This window comes from Cervus elaphus, chromosome 8 (genome assembly GCF_910594005.1).
Source record: "Cervus elaphus chromosome 8, mCerEla1.1, whole genome shotgun sequence".
NCBI classification, from domain to species: Eukaryota; Metazoa; Chordata; class Mammalia; order Artiodactyla; family Cervidae; genus Cervus; species Cervus elaphus.
In genome coordinates this window covers 27,454,623-27,475,598 of record NC_057822.1, presented here as the reverse complement: position 1 = coordinate 27,475,598, position 20,976 = coordinate 27,454,623, and the positions used below count along the sequence as shown (strand labels likewise).

At 58.1% G+C, this 20,976-nt stretch overlaps 3 protein-coding genes across 19 annotated transcripts in view; all 3 read left to right on the top strand.

Annotated features, from left to right (window-relative positions):
• The window catches only part of SPEG (striated muscle enriched protein kinase), a 60,761-nt gene extending 54,960 nt beyond the window's left edge, over nt 1-5,801 (top strand). For all 14 annotated transcript variants that reach the window (XM_043909936.1, XM_043909930.1, XM_043909929.1 and 11 more), the window contains 10 exons: nt 334-450; nt 600-767; nt 866-988; nt 1,141-1,308; nt 1,436-2,051; nt 2,486-2,725; nt 2,808-3,031; nt 3,875-3,950; nt 4,209-4,358; nt 4,734-5,801. In XM_043909936.1, the coding sequence (XP_043765871.1) occupies nt 334-450; nt 600-767; nt 866-988; nt 1,141-1,308; nt 1,436-2,051; nt 2,486-2,725; nt 2,808-3,031; nt 3,875-3,950; nt 4,209-4,358; nt 4,734-4,926 (2,075 nt within the window). In that variant the 3' untranslated portion in view covers nt 4,927-5,801. The remainder of the gene's footprint in view (nt 1-333; nt 451-599; nt 768-865; nt 989-1,140; nt 1,309-1,435; nt 2,052-2,485; nt 2,726-2,807; nt 3,032-3,874; nt 3,951-4,208; nt 4,359-4,733) is intronic.
• A 2,402-nt stretch (nt 5,802-8,203) lies between these two features.
• Nucleotides 8,204-10,301, top strand: SPEGNB (SPEG neighbor). Its single transcript, XM_043910603.1, is given in 5 exon segments — nt 8,204-8,325; nt 8,932-9,242; nt 9,840-9,981; nt 10,164-10,270; nt 10,273-10,301. Coding segments are annotated over 5 exon segments (711 nt in total).
• Nucleotides 10,302-10,950: 649 nt separating this feature from the next.
• GMPPA (GDP-mannose pyrophosphorylase A) lies at nt 10,951-18,017 on the top strand. Of its 4 annotated transcripts, none has more exons than XM_043909926.1 (13): nt 10,951-11,034; nt 11,917-11,977; nt 12,084-12,181; nt 13,107-13,210; nt 13,474-13,660; nt 14,016-14,075; nt 15,163-15,293; nt 16,327-16,461; nt 16,569-16,666; nt 16,833-16,879; nt 17,083-17,175; nt 17,286-17,454; nt 17,739-18,017. In XM_043909926.1, the coding sequence occupies exons 2-13, from the start codon at nt 11,938-11,940 to the stop codon at nt 17,837-17,839; spliced, it is 1,263 nt and encodes a 420-aa protein (XP_043765861.1). In that variant the 5' UTR covers nt 10,951-11,034; nt 11,917-11,937; the 3' UTR covers nt 17,840-18,017. The 4 variants fall into 4 exon arrangements, with proteins under 4 accessions (XP_043765861.1, XP_043765860.1, XP_043765862.1 ...); XM_043909925.1 differs by having other exon boundaries at nt 10,983-11,271; XM_043909927.1 differs by lacking the exon at nt 11,917-11,977 and having other exon boundaries at nt 10,983-11,271.
• The last annotated feature ends 2,959 nt before the right edge of the window (nt 18,018-20,976 follow it).

Genomic DNA, 20,976 nt, shown 5'->3' with positions numbered 1-20,976 from the left:
TAAAACAAAACCAGGTGTTTGTAGAGCACTTACTTAGTGCCAAGGTGTGCTTAAAGTGACTTATAAACATACGAGGTAGCAACTACGGCATGTCTTCAATAATCAGTGAAAGGAAAAGATCATTCTACACACAGCAAGTGCCTGGGAAAGTGATGCTCACCCCAGAGAAAATTCTCAAAGGCAACACCTCCTTCCCCTATCTGCCTGAGAAGAGATGGCCTTTCACTCTGCTCTCTGCAGGCAGCGCTAGCTCTCGCATGCCTCATCCCCTCCATTAGCGGTGAGGGAGCCAGGGTCCCTGCAGACCCATGACCATCTTTGCTCTTGCTCCAGACTTTCCCCCAGTCTTCCACATCAAACTCAAGGACCAGGTGCTGCTGGAGGGAGAGGCAGCCACCCTGCTCTGCCTGCCGGCGGCTTGCCCTGCACCCCACATCTCCTGGATGAAAGGTGAGGCGATCACGTCTCCCCCAGAGAGAGGGGTAGGCAAGTGGCCCCATGGCCAGGGGATGTTCAGTGGGAAGTGGCAGCTGAGGGGGCCCAGAGGACACGTGTGCTACTTCACTCTGCAACCCCTCCCTCTCCTCCTTTGCCCACAGACAAGCAGTCCCTGCGGTCAGAGCCCTCGGTGATCATCGTGTCCTGCAAAGATGGTCGTCAGCTACTGAGCATCCCCCGGGCGGGCAAGCGGCACGCGGGGCTCTACGAGTGTTCCGCCACCAACGTCCTGGGCAGCATCACCAGCTCCTGTACCGTGGCTGTGGCTCGTGAGTCCAGGGCAGGGACCCAGGAGGTAGTGATGCGGGTGGTGGGACAGGGCTCGATGGGGTGCAGGGGCTCACTGGGGCTCCACTTCTCTTACCAGGTACCCCAGGAAAGCTGGCTCCTCCCGAGGTGCCCCAGACCTACCAGGACACGGCACTGGTGCTCTGGAAGCCGGGAGACAGCAAGGCACCCTGCACATACACGCTGGAGCGGCGGGTGGATGGTAAGGGACTGGCAGGCTGGTCAGGGGTGGGGGGCCAGTGGAGGGTGGAGAAGCTGGGGAGACATGTACCTTCCCTGAGCTCCTCACAGATGGCACCGGGAGCTTGGGCCACCTCTTCTGTGGCCTCAATCCCTGCCTCATGCTCCCTGCAGGGGAGTCTTCCTGGCATCCCGTGAGCTCGGGCATCCCCGACTGCTACTACAATGTGACCCACCTACCAGTCGGCGTGACTGTGAGGTTCCGTGTGGCCTGTGCCAATCGTGCTGGGCAAGGGCCTTTCAGCAACCCTTCTGAAAAGGTCCTCGTCAGGGGCGTGCAAGGTCAGTGGGACAGGGCGGGAGTGGCCAGGGAGGGCAGGGTCACTGGGCCCAGGGTCCGGCCCCTCCTTGGAGCACCTGGTTTTGCCCCCGAGGCACCAGGGTGATGGTTTTCTCTGTCTCTACTTAGATTCCTCAGCTCTGCCATCTGCTGTTCACAGAGATGCCCCTGTTACCTCAGGGCCAGCCAGGGCCCCGCCTCCTGACGCTCCTACCTCACTGGCCCCTCCACTGAGCCCCTCCCCAGCTCCTGCTCCCCCAGGCCCCCAGGCAGCCCCTCTCAGTTCCTCATCTTCCCCCGCACCCCCCAGCCAGGCCTTGTCCTCCCTCAAGGCTGTGGGTCCACCACCCCAAACCCCCCCACGGAAGCACCGGGGCCTGCAGGCTGCCCAACGAGTAGAACCTACCCCACCCAGTGCCCAGGACTCCCCGGGCGAGCCCAAGTCTTCCGTCCCTGATACTGGGACCCCTACCCCTGCCTCCACCCCTCAAGCGGTGAAAACAGCTTCTTCCTCAATGCCCCTGTATATGGTGACCTCCTTTGTGTCTGCACCACCAGCCCCTGAGCCCCCAGCCCCTGAACCCCCTCCTGAGCCCACTAAAGTGACTGTGCGGAGCCTCAGCCCGGCCAAGGAGGTGGTCGGCACCCCTGGGGGTGGTCCCCCCAGGGCTCCTGGGCCAGAGGGCACCACTCTTCGACAGGGCCCCCCTCAGAAACCCTACACCTTCCTGGAGGAGAAGGCCAGGCAAGCGGGAGCAGGGTTGGGGGAGGGAAGGAGGACAGAGGTGGGGAGTGCATGGAGCTTTAGCAACAACGGGGATTCAGAGAGAAGACCAGCCCGCCAGGGGTGTTGGGGTGCCTGGGGAGATGAGATCTGGGTCCTTAGCACAGTTAAGTTCAGATTTTCTCTGTGCCAGGCATCATGCCCAGTGCTTTGGCCACGTGACCTTAATTTTCACAACTGAGAGGGACGCTGCATTATTCCATTCCATGGATGGGTTGGGGAGGTTATGGGATATGCCTGAAGTGAAGGGCAGAGCTGGGACTCAAACCCAGGTTCCCACCCTGGGAACCATAGCATCCTTGCTCCCAGGGGTCCCTGCTTACCCTCTGCTTAGCCGGCACAGTGCAAGTGTCCCCTCGCTCCTCTGAGCCTATGATATGCCCCCTGATGCATAGGGGTCGCTTTGGTGTGGTGCGTGCCTGCCGGGAGAATGCCACCGGGCGAACATTCGTGGCCAAGATCGTGCCGTATGCGGCCGAGGGCAAGCGGCGGGTGCTGCAGGAGTACGAGGTGTTGAGGACCCTGCACCACGAGCGGCTCATGGCCCTGCACGAGGCCTACATCACCCCGCGCTACCTCGTGCTCATCGCCGAGAGCTGCGGCAACCGGGAACTCCTCTGTGGGCTCAGCGACAGGTAGCTGGGCATCTGGGGGAGCAGAGAGCAGGGGCTGGGGGGAGCTGGGCTCGGCTATCCCCTGACCCCCCCACCCCTCCAGATTCCGGTATTCAGAGGACGATGTGGCCACCTATGTGGTGCAGCTGCTACAAGGCCTGGACTACCTCCATGGCCGCCACGTGCTGCACCTGGACATCAAGCCAGACAACCTGCTGCTGGCCCCTGACAACGCCCTCAAGATCGTGGACTTCGGCAGTGCCCAGCCCTACAACCCCCAGGCCCTGCGGCCCCTGGGTCACCGCACGGGCACACTGGAGTTCATGGGTGAGGGCACCATGCCATCCAAGGGGGGGATGGGTTACTGCCAAAGGGGCAGCAGCCAGGGCTCCACCCACTTCACCCACATACATGCCATTTATTGAGTGCTTACTGTATGTAAGCAGCGAATTAAGTCCTTTTCATGGGTTTTTTTCAATTTTTCTTTACAATAGCCCTGGAGATTGGCATAATATTATCCCTATTTTACAGATGAGGAAACAGAGGTGCAGGGAGGTGTTTGTTCAGTATCAGTGTACATGGTAGACCCAGGATGTGATAAAGTTGAAAAGACAGGGGAATTGATTATTAATTTATATAAATAAGGGAAACTAGCTACCATTTAGCTACCTGCTAAATACTCTGTTCATCATCTCTATTCCCTAGAATAACTGTGCAAGCCACACTTTACAGAGGAGGAGATGGAAAGCCAGATGGGTTTAATACATTGCTCAGGGTCCTGTCACTAGAACGGGCAGGCTGGGATTAGAACCAGCCCGGCTGATTTCAGAGGCTCTTAATCTCGGTGTTGGCCACACTCTTTGTGAATGGGCGCCCACCTTTGGAGCTGATCTGAAAGAGCTTGTGATCATCTGCTTCTTAGCTCCTCTGTGGTTCTGGGGATGCCCCCCGCCCCCCACATTCAGTGCCTGGGCTGATTCCTCAGGTGTCCCAAGTCTCCCTTGGGGGCCATGCAGCTCACCAGTATCCGGGGCCTGCTGCTCTGCTTGTACCTGTGGTCTGGTGACCTGGCACCGTCCTGCTTCCCAAGCCCCCAGGGGCATACTCTGCCTCTCTCTGCTCCCTTGCTACCCGGAAACTGGTTCACCGTGGTCTCTTATCTCCTGTCAGCTCCTGAAATGGTAAAGGGAGACCCCATCGGTTCTGCCACGGACATCTGGGGAGCGGGTGTGCTCACTTACATCATGTGAGTACCCCCAGGCCCCGCCCTCTGCCTGCACCCCCCACCTCCCCAGCCACACGTGCATGTGCACAACTTGTGCACACACACACACATGCATGTGCATAACTTGTGCACGCACACACACATGCATGTACACACACAAGTACACAAGTAGCCTTGTCCCTGAGTGCTGTGCCCCTAGAAACCCCCACATTACTATCCTCCTGGACCTGTGAGTTGACCCTCAGTCTGCATCTGTTAACCGAACTGTCTCCTCTACAGGCTCAGTGGACGCTCCCCATTCTATGAGCCAGACCCCCAGGAAACAGAGGCTCGCATTGTGGGGGGCCGCTTTGATGCCTTCCAGCTGTACCCCAACACATCCCAGAGTGCCACCCTCTTCTTGCGAAAGGTCCTCTCAGTGCATCCCTGGTGAGTGGGTCTTAACACCTGCCAGCCTCCCAGCATGACCTTCTCCTAGCCTCACACGGCCCTGGCCCAGCCCACACCTAAGCCCCCCAACTCCTACCCCACACCAATAATACGCTGCTGCTGCTATTACTACGGTTAGTACTCCTACTTCTCCTAAGTGGCTGTTCTACCACCATTTAAAGTCCATAACAGCCCTATGACACGGGCAGAATCATTGTCCCCATTTCAGAGACTGAGAAACTGAGTCCCAGAGTTGTCCAAGCTCACTCCCTAGGGGTGAATCCTGGATTGGGAGTCCTCTCTCTGGGAGGGTGGAGTCTGTTCTGCTCCGGGAGCCATGCCTCCAGGCTCACTGTCCCTGGCTTGGCCTGGCAGGAGCCGGCCCTCCGTGCAGGACTGCCTGGCCCACCCGTGGCTGCAGGATGCCTACCTGATGAAACTGCGCCGCCAGACGCTCACCTTCACCACCAACCGGCTCAAGGAGTTCCTGAGCGAGCAGCGGCGCCGCCGGGCCGAGGCTGCCACCCGCCACAAGGTGCTGCTCCGCTCTTACCCAGGCAGCCCCTAGCGCCTCGGACCACAGCCCAGCCACGGGCTTCGACTCGGGGTTCCCGCTGATGCCCCGGGACATTCCAGGGTCCCCGCGGAGCCGGGTGGGCCCGGGGGGGCTTCGGACACCACCAGCAGCAACATCCGGCCGGGCTATTACCTCATGGACCTGTGGGGACAGAGACCCTGGGCTTCAGCCGATGCCACCCAGCTGGAGCCAGAGTGGGAGACCCATGGGCCAGGCTGGGTGGGGTCAGGATCAGGTCAAGAGGGACAAGGCGGGAATGGGCAAGTGAGGGAAAGAAGCCGAGGCATAGGGAGGGGGAGACTCTACTGAGGTTCTGGGGGAGGGAGACAGAGCATCTGGGGGAGAACCAACCCAGGAGGGTGTGAATGAATGGAGAGGAGGAAATGTGGGGAGCCCAGGGTGTCTACAGGCCAGGGGCTGGGAGTGTCACTGAAGTAGGGACAGGACGTGGAGACAGTGTCAGGGAGCCAGAGGCAGTACGTGAGAGAGGGCAGCAAGGTGGGAGAGGGAGAGGAGAGAGGACTCAGGTGGGGGCGGGCGGCCAGCTGCCAGCCTCCCCAGAAGGAGAGGCGTGGAGGGCTGAAGGCTGGAGGCGGGGTCTCTCAAGCCAGCAGCGCTCTCCTCTATCCCGGTGAATGCAGCGCTGGGCCCTCTGCGCTGGCCCGAGGATGTCCCCGCCGCCTCTCTGTGGCCTTCACCCTCCTTCTCATTCATATTTATTTATTTATTGACTTTTATGAAGTCTCCCTGCCATCCAATCCCTCTTGCCTATGTTGTCCTGACCATCCCCACCCCCAGCCATCCAGCTGTCTGTGCAGCTGTCTGTCTGTCTGTCACAAGGAAAATAAAAACGGCAAGCAGCAGGACCTATGTGTGTTGTCTATGGGGAGGGATGGCTGGGGGTACTGCGTGTACACGATGCTGGGGTACTGGGACAGGGCATTCCAGCCTTTTCGGGGCCAGTGAGAACTGAGGTATATCACCTAGCACCTTAGGACCTTCCTCCCCTGCCCCCTGACCCTCCTGGCCCCTCACCTGTCCCTAATTCCTTGAGAGGAAAGATGTGGGTCTGTTTCTCCCTCTAAAGTTTCTGAAATCCTGGCAGGACCACTGAATCCCCACCACCAGCCTCTAACCATACAGGTGGCCCCCACCTCTTCTCACATGTTCCATCATCACAATGGGAGGATGCTGGGCTCTGGAAGGGACCAGCCCACACCCCCATCCTGGCTCAGCCTTCTTCACTCTGTTCAGGGGACAGGGCAGCTCTGGTCCTGACCCCTGGAGCAGAGGGGGTTTCATCATGATGATTGGTGAGAGCAGATGGTGAGAAGAGCTGTAGGGGAAAGCAGGACAGGCTCACGAGCCCATGCTCTGAGTCAGAGCACCAATCAGGACACACGGGGCATCTGTGAGTGCTGCAGTCAGTGCGCCTGCTGTGATGGGGCCATAGATGAGGACTTTCCTGGGGCCCAGGGACACTCAGCCTGGCCCTTCTCATTCCCACTGGGTGCTAAGGTGCCTTGACTCTAGCTGACCCCCTGCAGTGCCACAGAAGGGTCACTGGGTCCTATAACTGGGCTGCCCTGCCCTGAGGTGGATGGAGGGGGAGCCAGTTCTTTGTCCAGAGGGACTGTGCCCCCCTGTCTCTCCCCAGACTGAATATTCTGTTCTTGGCAATGTAAAAGGAATAAAGCCTTTCACCATGAGCACAGGGAGCTGGGGCTGGTGTGTTGCTGATCAAGGTTGAGGGTCCCTTGGCTGTAGTCCAAACCACCTTTTGCCCAGCCCAGCCTCTCTGGCTTCTCAGAACACCAGGGAAGAGCCAAACCCCATCATCATAAAATAACAGGATGTTAGGGCCAGCTGGAAGGGGCCAGAGAGCCACCTTTCCCACCTGCCATTTTAGCAATGAAGATATACAGGTTGCCTGTGAGTCTCTAATCCCCTACACACTGCAAGTGTTTTCATATAAAAATGAGGTGCCTGAACTCATATCTTGATAAATGGTAAAATTCTTCTCCCGTCCCCCCTCTGATCTTGAGCTTCCCTCTCATCTCCATTGGAAATGGCATGTGAACTGCTTGTTCCAAACTCGGAGGAGCAAAGGTAATTTATGTCAGCAGAGCCGTGTCAAAACTGCTCTGATCAAAAGCTGACAGCACTCTGCACCTGGGCAGGCAGTTACAGTGAAGGGAAGCAAGGCTTACCTAGTGCCCTGGCCTGGGTAGACTGGACTCCAGGCAAATCTCAGAGGAGTTAACCCCTTCACCCCTGGTGGTCTTATGCCCCTATACACCAGCTTATGCCCAGGGAGGGAGTTTGGGCAGACCTAGAGTGTCAGAGTCAGGGCCAATCTCCAGGGACAGTGTAGCCCAGCCAGACCCTATGATGTCACATGGAGGGGAGTGTGGGAATGGGGAGGCAGGAGAGGATGCTGTTCTCAAAAATCCTTAAGGTCCCTTCTAGGTTTATCTGTTCACCACCAGGAGGCACAGTGTGGAAATGACAACCCTAGACTCCTGGGTTGGGGGGAGTAAGGTCTTTCCAGATTGGTCCTGACTGCCATGTGGGCCCCTCCTAATTGGCTAGCTGGACAGTGAAGCCCATCGCCACTATGGCTTCATTCAAGGGCACCTCCATAAACACTCACACCCCTTAACTGACTGTATCCAGGAACGATGTGTTGTTCCTCTCTCTAGGGACTGACCTGAGTGTAAACTGCCCCAGCAGGGAGCTGAGCCTCCTGTCTACCTGAAGCCGTGCCTAGTTCTCCTGGGAGTGAGATGGAGAGCCCCTGCTCTGGGAAGGGGATGGGGCCATGCCCAGCTGCCCAGTTCTCTGGGTGCTGACGTGTGGTGCACCCCAGAGCTGCTCAGGTTTCCCCTGGGGGCTGCCCCAGTGGCTGAGCTAGCATCCCAGGCATCCTCAGGCTAAATAAGGAGACTGTGTGGGTCAGGGAATGGGGGCTGGGGTCCCCGGGGGCTTGGGGCAACCACGCCAAAGAAGGCAAGGAGGGGAGCCATGTATAAAACCTGGGCCTAGGGCTGAACACCTACCCACGCCCTGGCCCTGCCGTTTGGAAGGGCATGCTGCCTGCCACCCAGCTAGTTGACCCACGTCCTGAACTTGAGCCCTCACGAGTCTAGATCTTCAGGTCAGCCTAGACATTCCCACATAGAGGGATGTTCTGAACCTACAGGGAAAAGTCTGAAGTTCAGAATCTCTGTGTCAGCCTAGACCTCTTTGTTTGTTTCCTGCTCCCCAGATGTCCAAAGCAGCTCCCGCCAAAAAACCAGCGGCCCCTCCCCCTGGATGTACACTGGATATCAACGACCCCCAGGTTCAGAAAGCAGCCATTCTCATCCAGGCCTCTTACCAGGACCACAGGTAAGGGGGAGCTCTGGAGAATTGCTGGAGGAAGGGAGCTGGAGCTGCAGAAGGTTCACAATTGCATTTGGGGGATGGGGGTAGACTGAACACTGTATTTGGGGGGTGGGGGGAGACTGATGCTGAAGCTGGAATTCCAATACTTTGGCCACCTGATGCAAAGACCTGACTCATTGGAAAAGACCCTCATGCTGGGAAAGATTGAAGGAGGGAGGAGAATGGATGGATGGTTGGCTGGCATCACCGACTTGATGGACACGAGTTTGAGTAAGCTCTGGGAATTGGTGATGGACAGGGAAGCCTGGCATGTGCAGTCCACCGGGTCGGAAAGAGTCGGACACGACTGAGCACAGTGTCATGTACCTATAGGGTCACTGGACTTAGAGGAGAGCGGTTTCTGAGGGGAGGAGGGGTGGCTGCCAGAGTAGACAATTTTACTAACAATTCAGGAGCGGCTGCCTTCCCTACCCACCCCCACACGTTTAAGGGTCTAGTGGGCTGAGGTGGGGGAGGGGAGCAGGGGATGCTGTACGGATGGACAGGGCTGCAGGCGGGCCCGGGCCGTGTCATGAGAGCTTGGGGCCCTGACCTGGACCGTGCTAGTAGGTCCCGGAAGGAGCTGCGCGAGAAAGGGCCGCCGAGAGTGCTGGAGCCGCTGAAGGACGTGGTGCTGCTGATGGAGTGCAGCGCGGCGAAACTGACTTGCCCTGTTTCGGCGTTCCCGGACCCATTCATCCGCTGGGGCAAGGGCCGCAAGGAACTGCGCAACGGGCCCAAGTATCGTTCTGTCTTCAAGGACCCTGACGTAGTGGCACTGGTGGTGCGCGATCGCGAGCTGGCAGATCTGAGCCAGTACAGCATCAACGTAAGCAACCCCTTCGGCCAGTGCTCCGACTCGGCGCGCATCCTTGGGGAAGGTACTACTCGCCCTGGCCGCAGTGTCACCGCGCGGAGCAGCACCAGCTGGCGGGCGCCCACAGCCTGGTCTTGCTGCGCTTACCGCTGGGCCTCCCGGTGTCCGCAGGGGGGTGTGGCCCAGCCCCCGCACAGCCTGAGCGGCAGACCAGAGCGCAGCGCTAGCCGCGCGCGTACTCCTTTCCTACCCCCAGAATTCCATCCCATCCAGCCTAAGAAGCCCGCTAAGGGCTCAGTCACGCGATTCCAGGGCCCCGAGGTCACCGAGAGCCACAAGCAGAGGCAGGGTTAGAGCCCTGGTCTTCTGGTTCTCAGCCCAGCGCAATTTCCGAGGCACCGCTAGATGTGTGAACATTTCCAGGTTTTCAGCCCTAGAATCTCTACTGATCCTTCTTCATTAACCTCTGCGAAGGGCGGGACTAGTTCCGCTTGACGGTTGAGGAGATGATGACCCAGCGAGGTTAAAGAGCTGCCCAACGTCACACAGCGAGCTTAAATCCATCTAGTATTTAGAGACGGGTGTTAGCTGGGGAGGTGATGCCCAGCCTGCCTCATCTCTAGGTCCTTAACTGGGTGGCAGTCCCTCTCCCTTCCTCTAGTTCCAGCGAAGATTCAGAAGGGACAGGATAACACTAAGGCGCGCAAAGGCGCCACGGTAACGCTGATTGCCGAGATCCTGGGTGAGCCTGCGCCCGACGTGGGCTGGGTCAAGAACGGGGAAGACATCGAAGAAGACTACAGGTGAGGGCGGGGACTTGCGCAAGGACAGCACCTGGAGCGGGAGCTCGGGCGGGGCGGGGTCCAGAAACTGGCGGGAGTGGGGCGGGGGCGGGGAACTGGGCGACGAAGAATGGAGCTCAGTACCCCGGCCGCAACCCGCGTAAACTGATCCCAGGCCCTGCCCTCCCCTTCTTCCCACCTAGATTGTTCTTTGAGATCGACAGTACCTCCACGACGCTGACTATCCGCCAGGCCACGCCGGAGGACAGCGGCAAGTACGAGGTGTACGTGGAGAACAGCCTGGGCATGGACCATCCATCGCTCGCGTGGATGTGGCCTGAAAGGGACCCTCAGACCTGTCGCCCTGGCCGGAGTCCCGGGCGGGTGGGTCAGACAACCCTCCTTCATCTTGCTTAATAAAGCTGCTCTCTTTGAGTCTTGGCGTCTATTCTGTTCTTTTGAGACGCCATTTCCCCTGCACTTGCCCCCACACTTATTCCAGATCAACACACCAAGGTCACAGAAAGTTGGGATCAGAATGTTTGGAGGGTGCCTAGTCCAGTGGTTCATTTTGCAGACAGTGAATCTGAGATATGACTTCTCTCACGGTCAAAAAGTTCCCGCACTTGCAAGTCTAACACTCCGTCTTCTCTTCATTGGCGTAGCTCAAGCCCCACCTTCTCCTGGGGGATTTGCACTCTGGCCCAGTCCTTCTCAAGGCTGGCCACACTCCCTCAGGTCTCTAGCCTCGCTCTTCCCTGGGACCTGGCTCTCTGCTTTGGCTGATACCCCTGGGCGCTTTCCCAGACAGCTCAGGTCCTAATCTTAAATTCCAATCTCCGTTTCTCAGGCTCCATTCTTCTAATTTGGATCCGCGCCCCTAGATTCCTTGGCCACGCCCCCGAGCTCTCCCATAAATCTCACCTCCTCGCTCCTGGTTAGAAAGCAAGAGGATAGTTAAGAACTACAATTCCCGGCAGACTCTGCGACGGAGTTCTCGCGAGTTGCGAGAAGACACGTGCGCGGAAGGAGCAAGCAGTAGCGGGCGACAGATCTGGCGAAAGGGGACTAGTGGTAAAGGAAGCTGATGGAGGGGCGCCGAAAGGGGTAGAGTGCAGAGGACGGTAGACCGAGAGCGGCTCGGAGGTCTCGACTGGCTCTCCGCCCTAACGCTCTCGTGTGGGTCCCACAGTCTCTGGCTGCGCGAGGCTAGGATTTATTAGAGTCAGTTGTGCAGTTTAGAGGGTCAACAATCAGTTCTCCGAATCCAGAGATTCATTACTTGTCGTCAGTGTCGGTGCTCAGGGCTTGGTAGGTTCGGTGTTTGGGACGCTAAAGGAATCTGTCTTTTGACTCAGGGTTCATCACCTAGAGGTTAGTTTTAGGATTCAGGTTCAGCCTATATAGGTTTATTTTAAATTGGATTTGGGATGCATTATATACGCATCAGAGTTAGTTCAGTACTTGGGAGCCATTCTTAGGATTGTAGTTAGGTATTTGGAACTCAGGGTTCTGAGGTTCAATATTCAGGGTTCACTGTTGGGGTACAGGGCTTAAGATCTAGAGTCAGGATGCAACAACTGAGAATTGATGGGTTTGGAGTTTAGGTTTCTTGAGGTTTGAGATCTGAGAAGGGTGTCTCTTGCTGAGTTTCTGAGTTTGCTGAATCTGTGGCCAGAGGGAAGACTGTTAGGGGTCAAATTGTGGGGTGTGAATTTCAGAATTTGGGTGGATTCATTGTGGGGTTTGAAGGCCAGCTGGAGTCTGGGCTGGGATTTGAGTTGTGTGAAATATACAAGGTGTTGTATCCTGGGCAGGTGCATACTGAACTTTGGATTTACATCCTTGGAGAGGGCTAAGTGCTGCTATTTGGGATTTGGGGCCTAGTTGGGGTATGAATCAGGTTCCTGGGTTGGGGTGTGAGATCTGAGCCTGACTTCTCTGTTGGGATTTGAGGTTTAGGTAGCAATCGCCATCATGCTCAAAGCTGTGATCCTGATTGGAGGCCCTCAAAAGGGTGAGGAGCCAGGGGAATGAGGGGAGGAGGTTGGGCTGAAGTGGTTAACTGGGTGAGCACAGAGAGAGGCAGGAAGCCTGAAATGTGCTTCTTTCTCCTCTTCCAGGGACTCGCTTCAGGCCTTTGTCATTTGAGGTGCCCAAACCCCTGTTTCCTGTGGCGGGGGTGCCTATGATCCAGCACCATATTGAGGCTTGTGCCCAGGTAACCCCGTAGGCTCCCCTCTCCCACTTCACTTCCTGCTCATCTCCTTCATGCCATATTTCCCCCTTTTCCAACCATGACCTTCCCACAAGGCATAACTTCAGGGACCACCATTTACAAATGAAAATGTGGATGTTGCCCTCTGGAGTTGTTCTGTGTGGCTGCCCTACTGTCTTCTCCTAACCTAGTCTCATCTGGCCTCTTGCTCAGATTCCGCTCCTATTTTTAAAGCATGGAATGTGAGATCAGGCAAAAATCTTGGAGACAATTTAACGCTGTAGCTTGGGGAACCTTAATGATAGCAAAGCGCAGAACTCATACCTTTGCTCACTGAGGAGCTAATTTCTTTATTGCTTTTGGTATTGAAGCAGGCAGGGTTTTATTTGAATCTCGTTTCTACCTGCTGTAAGGACATGAGCAAATTTCCCAGTCTTTCTGAGCCTTAGTTTCCTTATTTGTAAAAATGGAGATGATTAGACCTGCTTTGTGAGGTGGCGAAGCTTGCAATCGTGTTTGTAAAGTGCCTAGTACAGTATAGGTGCTTGATAAATAATATCCTCATCTCAAGCTCAGATTGACAGATGATAAATACGGGGGCGGGGGGGGGCCGGAAATGAATGGGTTATTCTTTAACACAGCTTGATAGGCAAAATCTTCCCTAGGGTGAGCCCCAATTCAGATGTGAGAGGGCAGGGGATAATAGAATAATAAAAGATGAAAACATCAGGGACTGAGGCTTCTCCAAACTTCCTCATTGTCCAGAGGAGGAAACAGGCCAGAGTGGTAAAGTGAGTGCCCAGGGGCCTCACAGCTGAGAAAGAAACTGTGGTCTCCAGACTTCGCAGCCAGCACCAGGGATTTCTCCCCGTTTTCATTCTTTCCTATCAGATATTTTTTTTCTTCCAACCTTTTCCTTTATCCCCAGGTCCCTGGGATGCAGGAGATTCTGCTCATTGGCTTCTACCAGCCTGATGAGCCCCTTACCCGGTTCCTGGAAGCTGCCCAGCAGGAGTTTAACCTTCCCATCAGGTGTTTGTGCACATGGGTGGTGTGGGGGTTGGGGGGCAGTGCCCTGAACTTCTGGTTCTCGGGAGTGGGGTCCATCCACTAGACTTCACCCTCACACACTAGGAGGATTCTTATTGGGGCATCTGTGAATCCCTGAGTTTATTGAGTTTCTCTGTGGGCCGCAGACAGGTGTACCTCTGGGAGCAGGAGGAGTCACGTACCGAGGCTCCTTGTATCTGTCTCTCCTGATCTCACTGAGCTGGCCCTGGGGTCCCTGGGGACAGGTACCTGCAGGAATTTGCCCCCCTGGGCACAGGGGGTGGTCTCTACCATTTCCGGGACCAGATCCTGGCTGGAAGCCCTGAAGCCTTCTTCGTGCTCAATGCTGACGTCTGCTCCGACTTCCCCTTGAGTGCCATGTTGGATGTCCACAGACACCAGCCACACCCTTTCTTGCTCCTTGGCACCACGGTGAGGGGGCCCTGAGGGGCTGGAGGGTGCTGAGGCGGGGTAATCCAGAAATGTTTCTGGAATGCAGGGTGTCGGGGAGGCAGCCCAGCGGTTGGACTGGGAACGGGCATCAGGAGGGAGGTGTGCCAGAAACTGCAGGAGCAGTGGAGGGGGCGGTGGAGATCCCAAGCCCTTTGGCTGCTCAGCCGCAGGGAGCGGGTGAGGGGGTGGCGGCAGCTGTCAGTTCTCACCCTTGCCGAAGCCCTGTCTGCCGTGGGGGTGTGTGCCAAGTGCTGTAGGAGAGGGAAAGAAAGAGGAAACAGACCCTGCTGCTCTGGAGCTAGCAGGTCACTGTCTCGATGGGTCTGTCTTTCAGGCTAATAGGACACAGTCCCTCAACTACGGCTGCATTGTAGAGAATCCACAGACGCACGAGGTGAGAGCAGAGGGGGGCTGGCTTGCTCTAGGGATGAGAAGATGGTGATGAGTGAATGAGGCGTGAGATCGGAGATGGGCGTGGGCGGAGGGAGCGGAGGGCCTGTGTGTGTCATCATTCCCCAGCCACTCCACCTCTGGAAATGCTGCACCACTTTGGCGGGGGGGGGGGGGGGGGGGGGGGGGGGGGGGGCCCACTCTCGTCAAACAGGTGGGGCATGTTCTTGGTCGTTCATCATGTATCCCTTCTAGAGAAATTGGAGAGAGTGAAGGCATCACAGTAGATAAATGCCTGGGGTGCTACTGAGAGCACAAAAAGAGGCCCAACCCAGCCTTACCTGGCTGGGGGAGGGGAAGGCTACCTGGAGAAGGTCTGTTTAGATGAAGGAGACGGACGGCATTGCATGTAGAGAGACCGGCATGTGCAAAGGCCCGGAGGCAGGAAACCACATAGCATCTCCAGAATTACGGAAGTCAGAGCATAAGCAGCAAGGCGGAGAGTCTCTGTCCTTGTTTGTGAAGCTCCCTGAGCCTGACTTTCATGCACCCCTTTTATTCCACCCCTTTTTATTTGTGCATTAAAAATACATGTACACACACACGTGTGTGCATAAATTTTATTTTGAAGTCTTGGGCTAGGCACTAGCTAGGTGTAAGAGAAGTAGAGCTGAAGGACAATCCCTGTTTCTAAGCATCTCAGACTAGTGGGAAACCCAGCCATCACAAATGATACAGTGCTATGTGAGGTGTGGCCAGAGGTCAGGGGTGCCCAGATCTGAGAAGCCAGCTCTGGGGCAGAGTGGACTCACACTGGGTTTTGAAAGCCTAGTTTTTCAGATGAAGAGACGGGAAGGGGCATTCCTGGAGTAGGTATGCAATAGCATGGAGTTATGTTCCGGGAACACTGGGAGGTGGGAAGGAGAAAGGCATGTAGTTCAGACTTACCTTGAAGGTGAAGGCCAACAGCTGGGGGTAGTCTGCGTTGCAGGAAGACCGCTCTGGCAGCAGGGAGGATCTGGAGCTCAGGGGGTCTTAGAGGCGGTGGCAGTGGCCTCTCCTCCCCTAACCCCAGCCTACTCTGTCCTCAGGTCTTGCACTATGTGGAGAAGCCCAGCACATTCGTCAGTGACATCATCAACTGCGGCATCTACCTCTTTTCCCCGGAAGCCCTGAAACCCCTCCGAGATGTCTTCCAGCGAAATCAGCAGGATAGGCAACTGTGAGGCAGGCCCCATGACCCTGTGACCCCAAGTGCCCCTGGTCAAAGACCCCACCCCCACCCCACCACCTCACCCCCAGTCTCCGCAGGCTCCACGTCCACCCGCTCACCTTCCTTGTCCTTCTTGTCTCCACTTGTCATCTCCAGCCGAGCCTCCCCATCCCTCCCTTCCTAACCTCATTCTGTCCCTCTTCCTTATCCATCTCAGTTCGTCTTCTGTCACTGCCTGCCCACTCCCCTTCTGGTCCATTTCTCTCAACCCCTGAGTGTCCCAGAGATGCCTTTCTGAACAGACGGCAACACACACACTTGGGTGCACACAGGCTTGTGTGTGCACGCACACGCACGTGCGCGTGTACAGCTGTACTCTCAGGCTCAGGCTCCGCCTGGAGCACAGTGCCCCAGAGCCCTGCTCACCATCGGCCACAGCCCAGGGTCGTCCTCCTAGGCTGGGACCTGCTCCTTCCCTGGATCCCTGCCTTCACTCCCTCCTCCCCCACCCATCTCCCATCTCATGCCTCATTCACGCATCACCATTTTCTCACTCCCACCCATCTCTCTGCTTTTCTCTCCATCTCTCCTGGCCTCTCTGTCTGTTTCTGCTGAGCTGGCATCTCCACCATCTCTCTTTTTCTCTCTCTCTCCGTCTCTCTCTGTGACTGTCTCTGCCCTCACCAGCTGCCTTCCTCTGGGGTGAGTCTGTCTGTGTTTCATTCCATCCAGTGAGAGGGAGGGCGGATGGTGGGGAGAATGGGAAAAGGGAGGAGAACCCAGGTCTGGTCAAAGGGCAGGATGGGCAGCAGGTCTGTGCCTGGGAACACAGCAACTCGGGGGGTGGGGGTGGGGAAAGGGGTGTGACGTGTGCGAGGGTGATGGGAGAGCTTCCTGAGATGTAAGCATCCCTCTGGAGCAGATCTGACCAGACCTGGAGAGGTCGTGGGATTCGCTTTGATCCCTGTCCCCAAGTGATTGTGTTGGCCCCCAGTCGGGCTCAGCTGGGGAACTGATGTCAGTATCCCTCCCTCCGTGCCAGGGAGGACTCTTCAGGCCTATGGCCCGGGGCAGGTACCATCCGCCTGGAGCAGGATGTGTTCTCCGCCCTGGCCGGGCAGGGCCAGATCTACGTGCACCTCACTGACGGGATCTGGAGCCAGATCAAGTCTGCAGGGTATGGGAGTGGCCTCTGATGGGATGGTTGGGTCGTTTGAGACTTTGGGGCAGTGGGCACAGGCCCTGCTGGCCCCTGAGCCCCCGGTTCCACTTTCTGGCCCCTAGCTCAGCCCTCTATGCCTCCCGCCTCTATCTGAGCCAGTACCAGCTCACTCACCCAGAACGCCTGGCCAAGCACACTCCAGGGGGTCCACGGATTCGAGGTACCCATCCTGTCCCAATCCCTAATCCTTGCGCCCCAGCCCAGCCCTGCTCCCCTCTGAGCTGTGACTCCTGGTCACAGATCCAGAGGTGAAGTCTCAGCCCCACCCTCCCTGAACCAGGTGTGGTTTAGGGGCATTTGCCCCCAGTCCTTTCTTCTGCTTCTAGGAAATGTTTACATCCACCCGACGGCTAAGGTGGCCCCGTCGGCAGTGGTAAGCAGTGGCCCAGCCCAGAGGAAGGGAGGTGGCCATCAGAATGGGTGGGGTGGTACAGATTCTCCCGAGCTCAGGATGGGGTCTCTCCTTCATGCACGGCTTGTAGGGTGGCCTCAAACAGGTCCCTTCCCCTTTATCTGTTCTGTGAGGGGACTGGATTGGGGGCCCTCCAAGGCCTACGGTTGTGCTGTTCTCCACAGCTGGGCCCCAACGTCTCCATCGGCGAGGGAGTGACCATAGGCGAGGGCGTGCGGCTCCGAGAGAGCATCGTCCTCCACGGAGCCACACTGCAGGTAGGCACCCAGGCCCACGCTGCCCATGTGGCGCCCCCAGAGGCCAAGCGGAGGGGTGTGCCCCATGAGCTCTGCATCTGGCCCCTCACTCCCTTCTTGCTGTTTGTCAGGAGCACACGTGTGTCCTGCACAGCATCGTGGGCTGGGGGAGCACCGTGGGGCGCTGGGCCCGCGTGGAGGGTACCCCCAATGACCCCAACCCCAATGACCCCCGAGCCCACATGGACAGTGAGAGCCTGTTCAAGGACGGGAAGCTGCTGCCCGCCATCACTATCCTAGGTATGCTTTCTTGGCCGCTGGACTGCAAGAAACTTCCACAGGTGATGGCCATGCCCTGTGGGAGCATTTGTGTGCCTATGTGTATGTGTGTGTGTGTGCGCGTGCGTGTATTCCTTGAGCAAACATTTACCCAGTGTCTGCTGTGTGTCAGGTCCTGTGTAAGTCACAGGGGGCACAGATGGGCAGGGAGGGGTCCCCCCCCCCAGATGGCAGTGGCCCCCAGCTCATTGCCCCTCGCCTCCCCTCCCCATGGCTTCCCCCTGGTGCCCTGGTCCACACTGCAGGCTGCCGCGTCCGGATCCCTGCCGAGGTGCTCATCCTGAACTCGATTGTTCTGCCACACAAGGAGCTGAGCCGCAGCTTCACCAACCAGATCATCCTCTGAGGGGGCCTGCCAGAAGGCCCCCCTGAACTCCAGTCTGCTCCCCTGAGGCTCCTGCCTGCCTGCGTGGCCAGCCTCTGTCCAGGCAGGCTCTTCACAGGCACGCTTGCGGGGAGCAACGTGGGTGGTCGGAGGACTCTGCCCTCCCTCTCCACTCCCTAATAAACCCGGGTGAACCCTGGAGCCTGCATGGACTCCGCTTGTGCCTGGGCTGGGGGTGACGGTGGAAGGGGGGCAGCTGAGTCAGGCCCCCCCACATTAGCATTTAAATTGGAGTCGTTGCTGCGGGCTCATGAATAATGAATCTGGAGCCCTGGTAAATTTCCCCCTCCTACTGCCTCAGCCTCTCTGCCGCTCTGGAGGAAGGCCCTCCAGGCTCCTAGCCCGCTGGTCCTGCTTTCACCCTGATGCTGCCTCCCTGTTCCCCTTCACTGGGCCTGGCTCAGGCTCCGGAGTGTAAGGTTTCCAAGGGGAAGGGGGAGGGATTTCGGTTGGCCGGTGGGGTGCAGGCGGCAAGCATGGGGATTGGGCCTGGGAGCCCAGGGCCCAAGGTTGGATCACCTGGTGTCCAGTCTCTTTGGTTCCTGCGCAGTCCCGGCCCGCTTTCCGCTTTGCCAGCTCCATCTGCTCCCAGCTTGGCTTTTGGCAGGATGGGGGGATTCTCCCCCGCCCGAGGCCACATCTCTTGTCTTCTAGTCCCTGGCAGGCAGGATGAACCTGAGCTGCTTGCTGCCTTCTCTCCAGAAGCACAGTGGGAGCTACTCCATTCTGGGAGGGGAGGAGCCCTGGCCACCTCCTACACCCTGGCTCTGCCCTCTGCGGGCCAGTGGGTGGGTAGGTGGAAGGTCCTCAGTCTTTCTTTCACATTCCTGAAGCCCCAGAGAAACCCAGCTCTCTCTGGTGTTCACCCATGACCCCCGTGTGCCCCTCCTGGTGCCCCCCCCTTCCCCAGCTGTGGGTGCAGAGCTTGGTTGCCAGATGAGCTGGTAATGATCGTAATCTGCTAATTGAGAGGAATCTAATTACCCGAAGAGAATGGGGGGGCAGGGCGTGGGTGGGAGGGAGGAGGGGGTCCTGGCAGCCGGCAGGGGTGGCAGGCAGCAGGGTGCCAGGGCCTTTATCAAAGCCCAGGATTTCAGAGCTTTGGAGCTGGGCACTTGGAAAGATGTGCCTTCTCAGGGGCTGGGCTGAGGCTGACCTGGGGATTGGGCTAGGTGTGACCTCCCAGCCCCTGGAGGCCCCTGCAGGCCGAGTCAGAGCACCTGTGAAACTACCCGGGGGTTTCAGCACTCCTGATCTACAATACAGTCTGCCTTCACTCAGCCTCTTGCCTCGTTCCCACTCCTCGTCCCTCCAGTCTCTTGCCTCCAGCCCCGACCTTCTGTCGCCTCTGCGTGGGGTCCGCAGGGGGCTGCAGATGGCTCCTCTAGGCTGGGGTCAGCCCCTGAGGGAAGGGCTGGGAGAGGGGTGGGCCACGGGGCCAGGGGCCTGGTCCCTTCCTCTCCTCCCCCCAGTCCTGACCCTTCTGTTCCGAGTGGTTGGCAGAGGCCATGGCAGCTTCATCATAAATATGATAATTTAATTATTTTCTCAGCAAAACACCGTGAAATCCAATAAGTCTGTGTCAGGCCCTGGCCCCCAGGAACCCCCTCCTGGGCCCAGTGCGGGTGGGGGCAGGGGCAGGGTCAGTGTTAAAAGTGGAGGGGGCTAGTGAAGCTGAGGTCCCTGTGGTGTGCACCCCCGCCCCAGGCAGAGCAGGTCACTGTTGTCTATGTGCTTAGGTGGAGAGGGGGCGTCTAAGGAGAGAAGTTCCATTGCTCTCCACTCTCTTCAAGCATAGTCTGGGAGGGGCCTAGTCCCCCTCCACCCCTAAGGGAACATCCCAGGACCCAGCACGTGGGAGTGTCCGGCCTCCTGAGGGGAGAGCTCTGGGGTCCCCCTTCACTACCTCCGGGACTTCGTTGGCCCTGTAGGGGTAGGAGGGTGCTGGCCCTGGGGAAAACAGGGAACTGGGGTGGGAAGTATGGGATGAGAGGGGAGGGCTGCGGGGGAGGGGTTTGCTTCTGCCATTAGCGCCTTTTTTTTTTTTCAGTTTCTATAAAAAGATTATTCTGTAAAATCAGCGAGGGGGAGCGAGCTGGGGGCCGGGGAGGGGGGGCGGGTCCCTGGCACCAAGCTGGATGGGGTGACAGAGGAGGAGAGCTGGGGAGGGGGACTGAGGGGCCTGAGCGTGGAGAGAAATTTGGACGGGCTTCAGGAGCCAGGCAGGGGGAAGAGGCCGAGCCAAGAGCACAGATTGGGGGGAGGCCGGCCAGGGTGGGGTGTGGCAGGGACCGGGCCTCCTTCCCACCCCGTCCCCATCCCCTCCCCCTGGCACTTAGCAGCCATTATCGGGGGAGCAGATTGCAGCCCCTCCCCCTCTCCGGGAAGCCGGCACAGCTGGGGCCCCGCCGCATCTGCCGCATCAGCACGGAGCACAGCTGGGTGTGCCCAGAGCCGCGCTCCCCAAAACACGACGTGGGGGCGGGGGGGCCAGGGAGAGCCCAGACCCCCTGACACCTCTGCCAACAGACACAGACTCCTGGAGGCGAAGCTACACCCACCGCCACACAGGCTCCCTCGTGCGCGGAGACTGGAGCACTCACAAACATGCAATTACTCTGCCCCGCCCGCCGCCCTCGCCCCTTCCGCCGCCTCCTCCCCTTCCTTCCCTCGAGGCTCCCCTCCGCCGCCCGGGCCAGCTCTGAACCGCCCTCGGCCCTCGTCCGTAGGGAGCGGGGATTTCTCCCTCCCCAGACACCCTTCTGGAAGATTTGCAGAACAGGTGGGCAGCGGGTGGTAAGGGGCATCGGGTCTGAGGCTTGAGCTGGGGGAAGCCACTGCCCCACTCCGCGCCCACGCCTCTACCCACAGAGAGACACCCTCCCCTCTGAAACACTGGTCCTTGCCACCCTGGACGTAAGTGGTGGTCTCCATCCCCCAGTGGGCCCTTGATTGTGGACAAGGTCCCTGTGACACGGTTTCCACTGGCCGCCTCAAGGAGGCGCTGCGTGTCCTGTCTGTCCAAGTTCTAATCGGAGCTCGGAGGCTCCCAGGGCCGGCCCCTGCCACCCGCCTCCCCGGCAGTCTCCAGTAGCCTC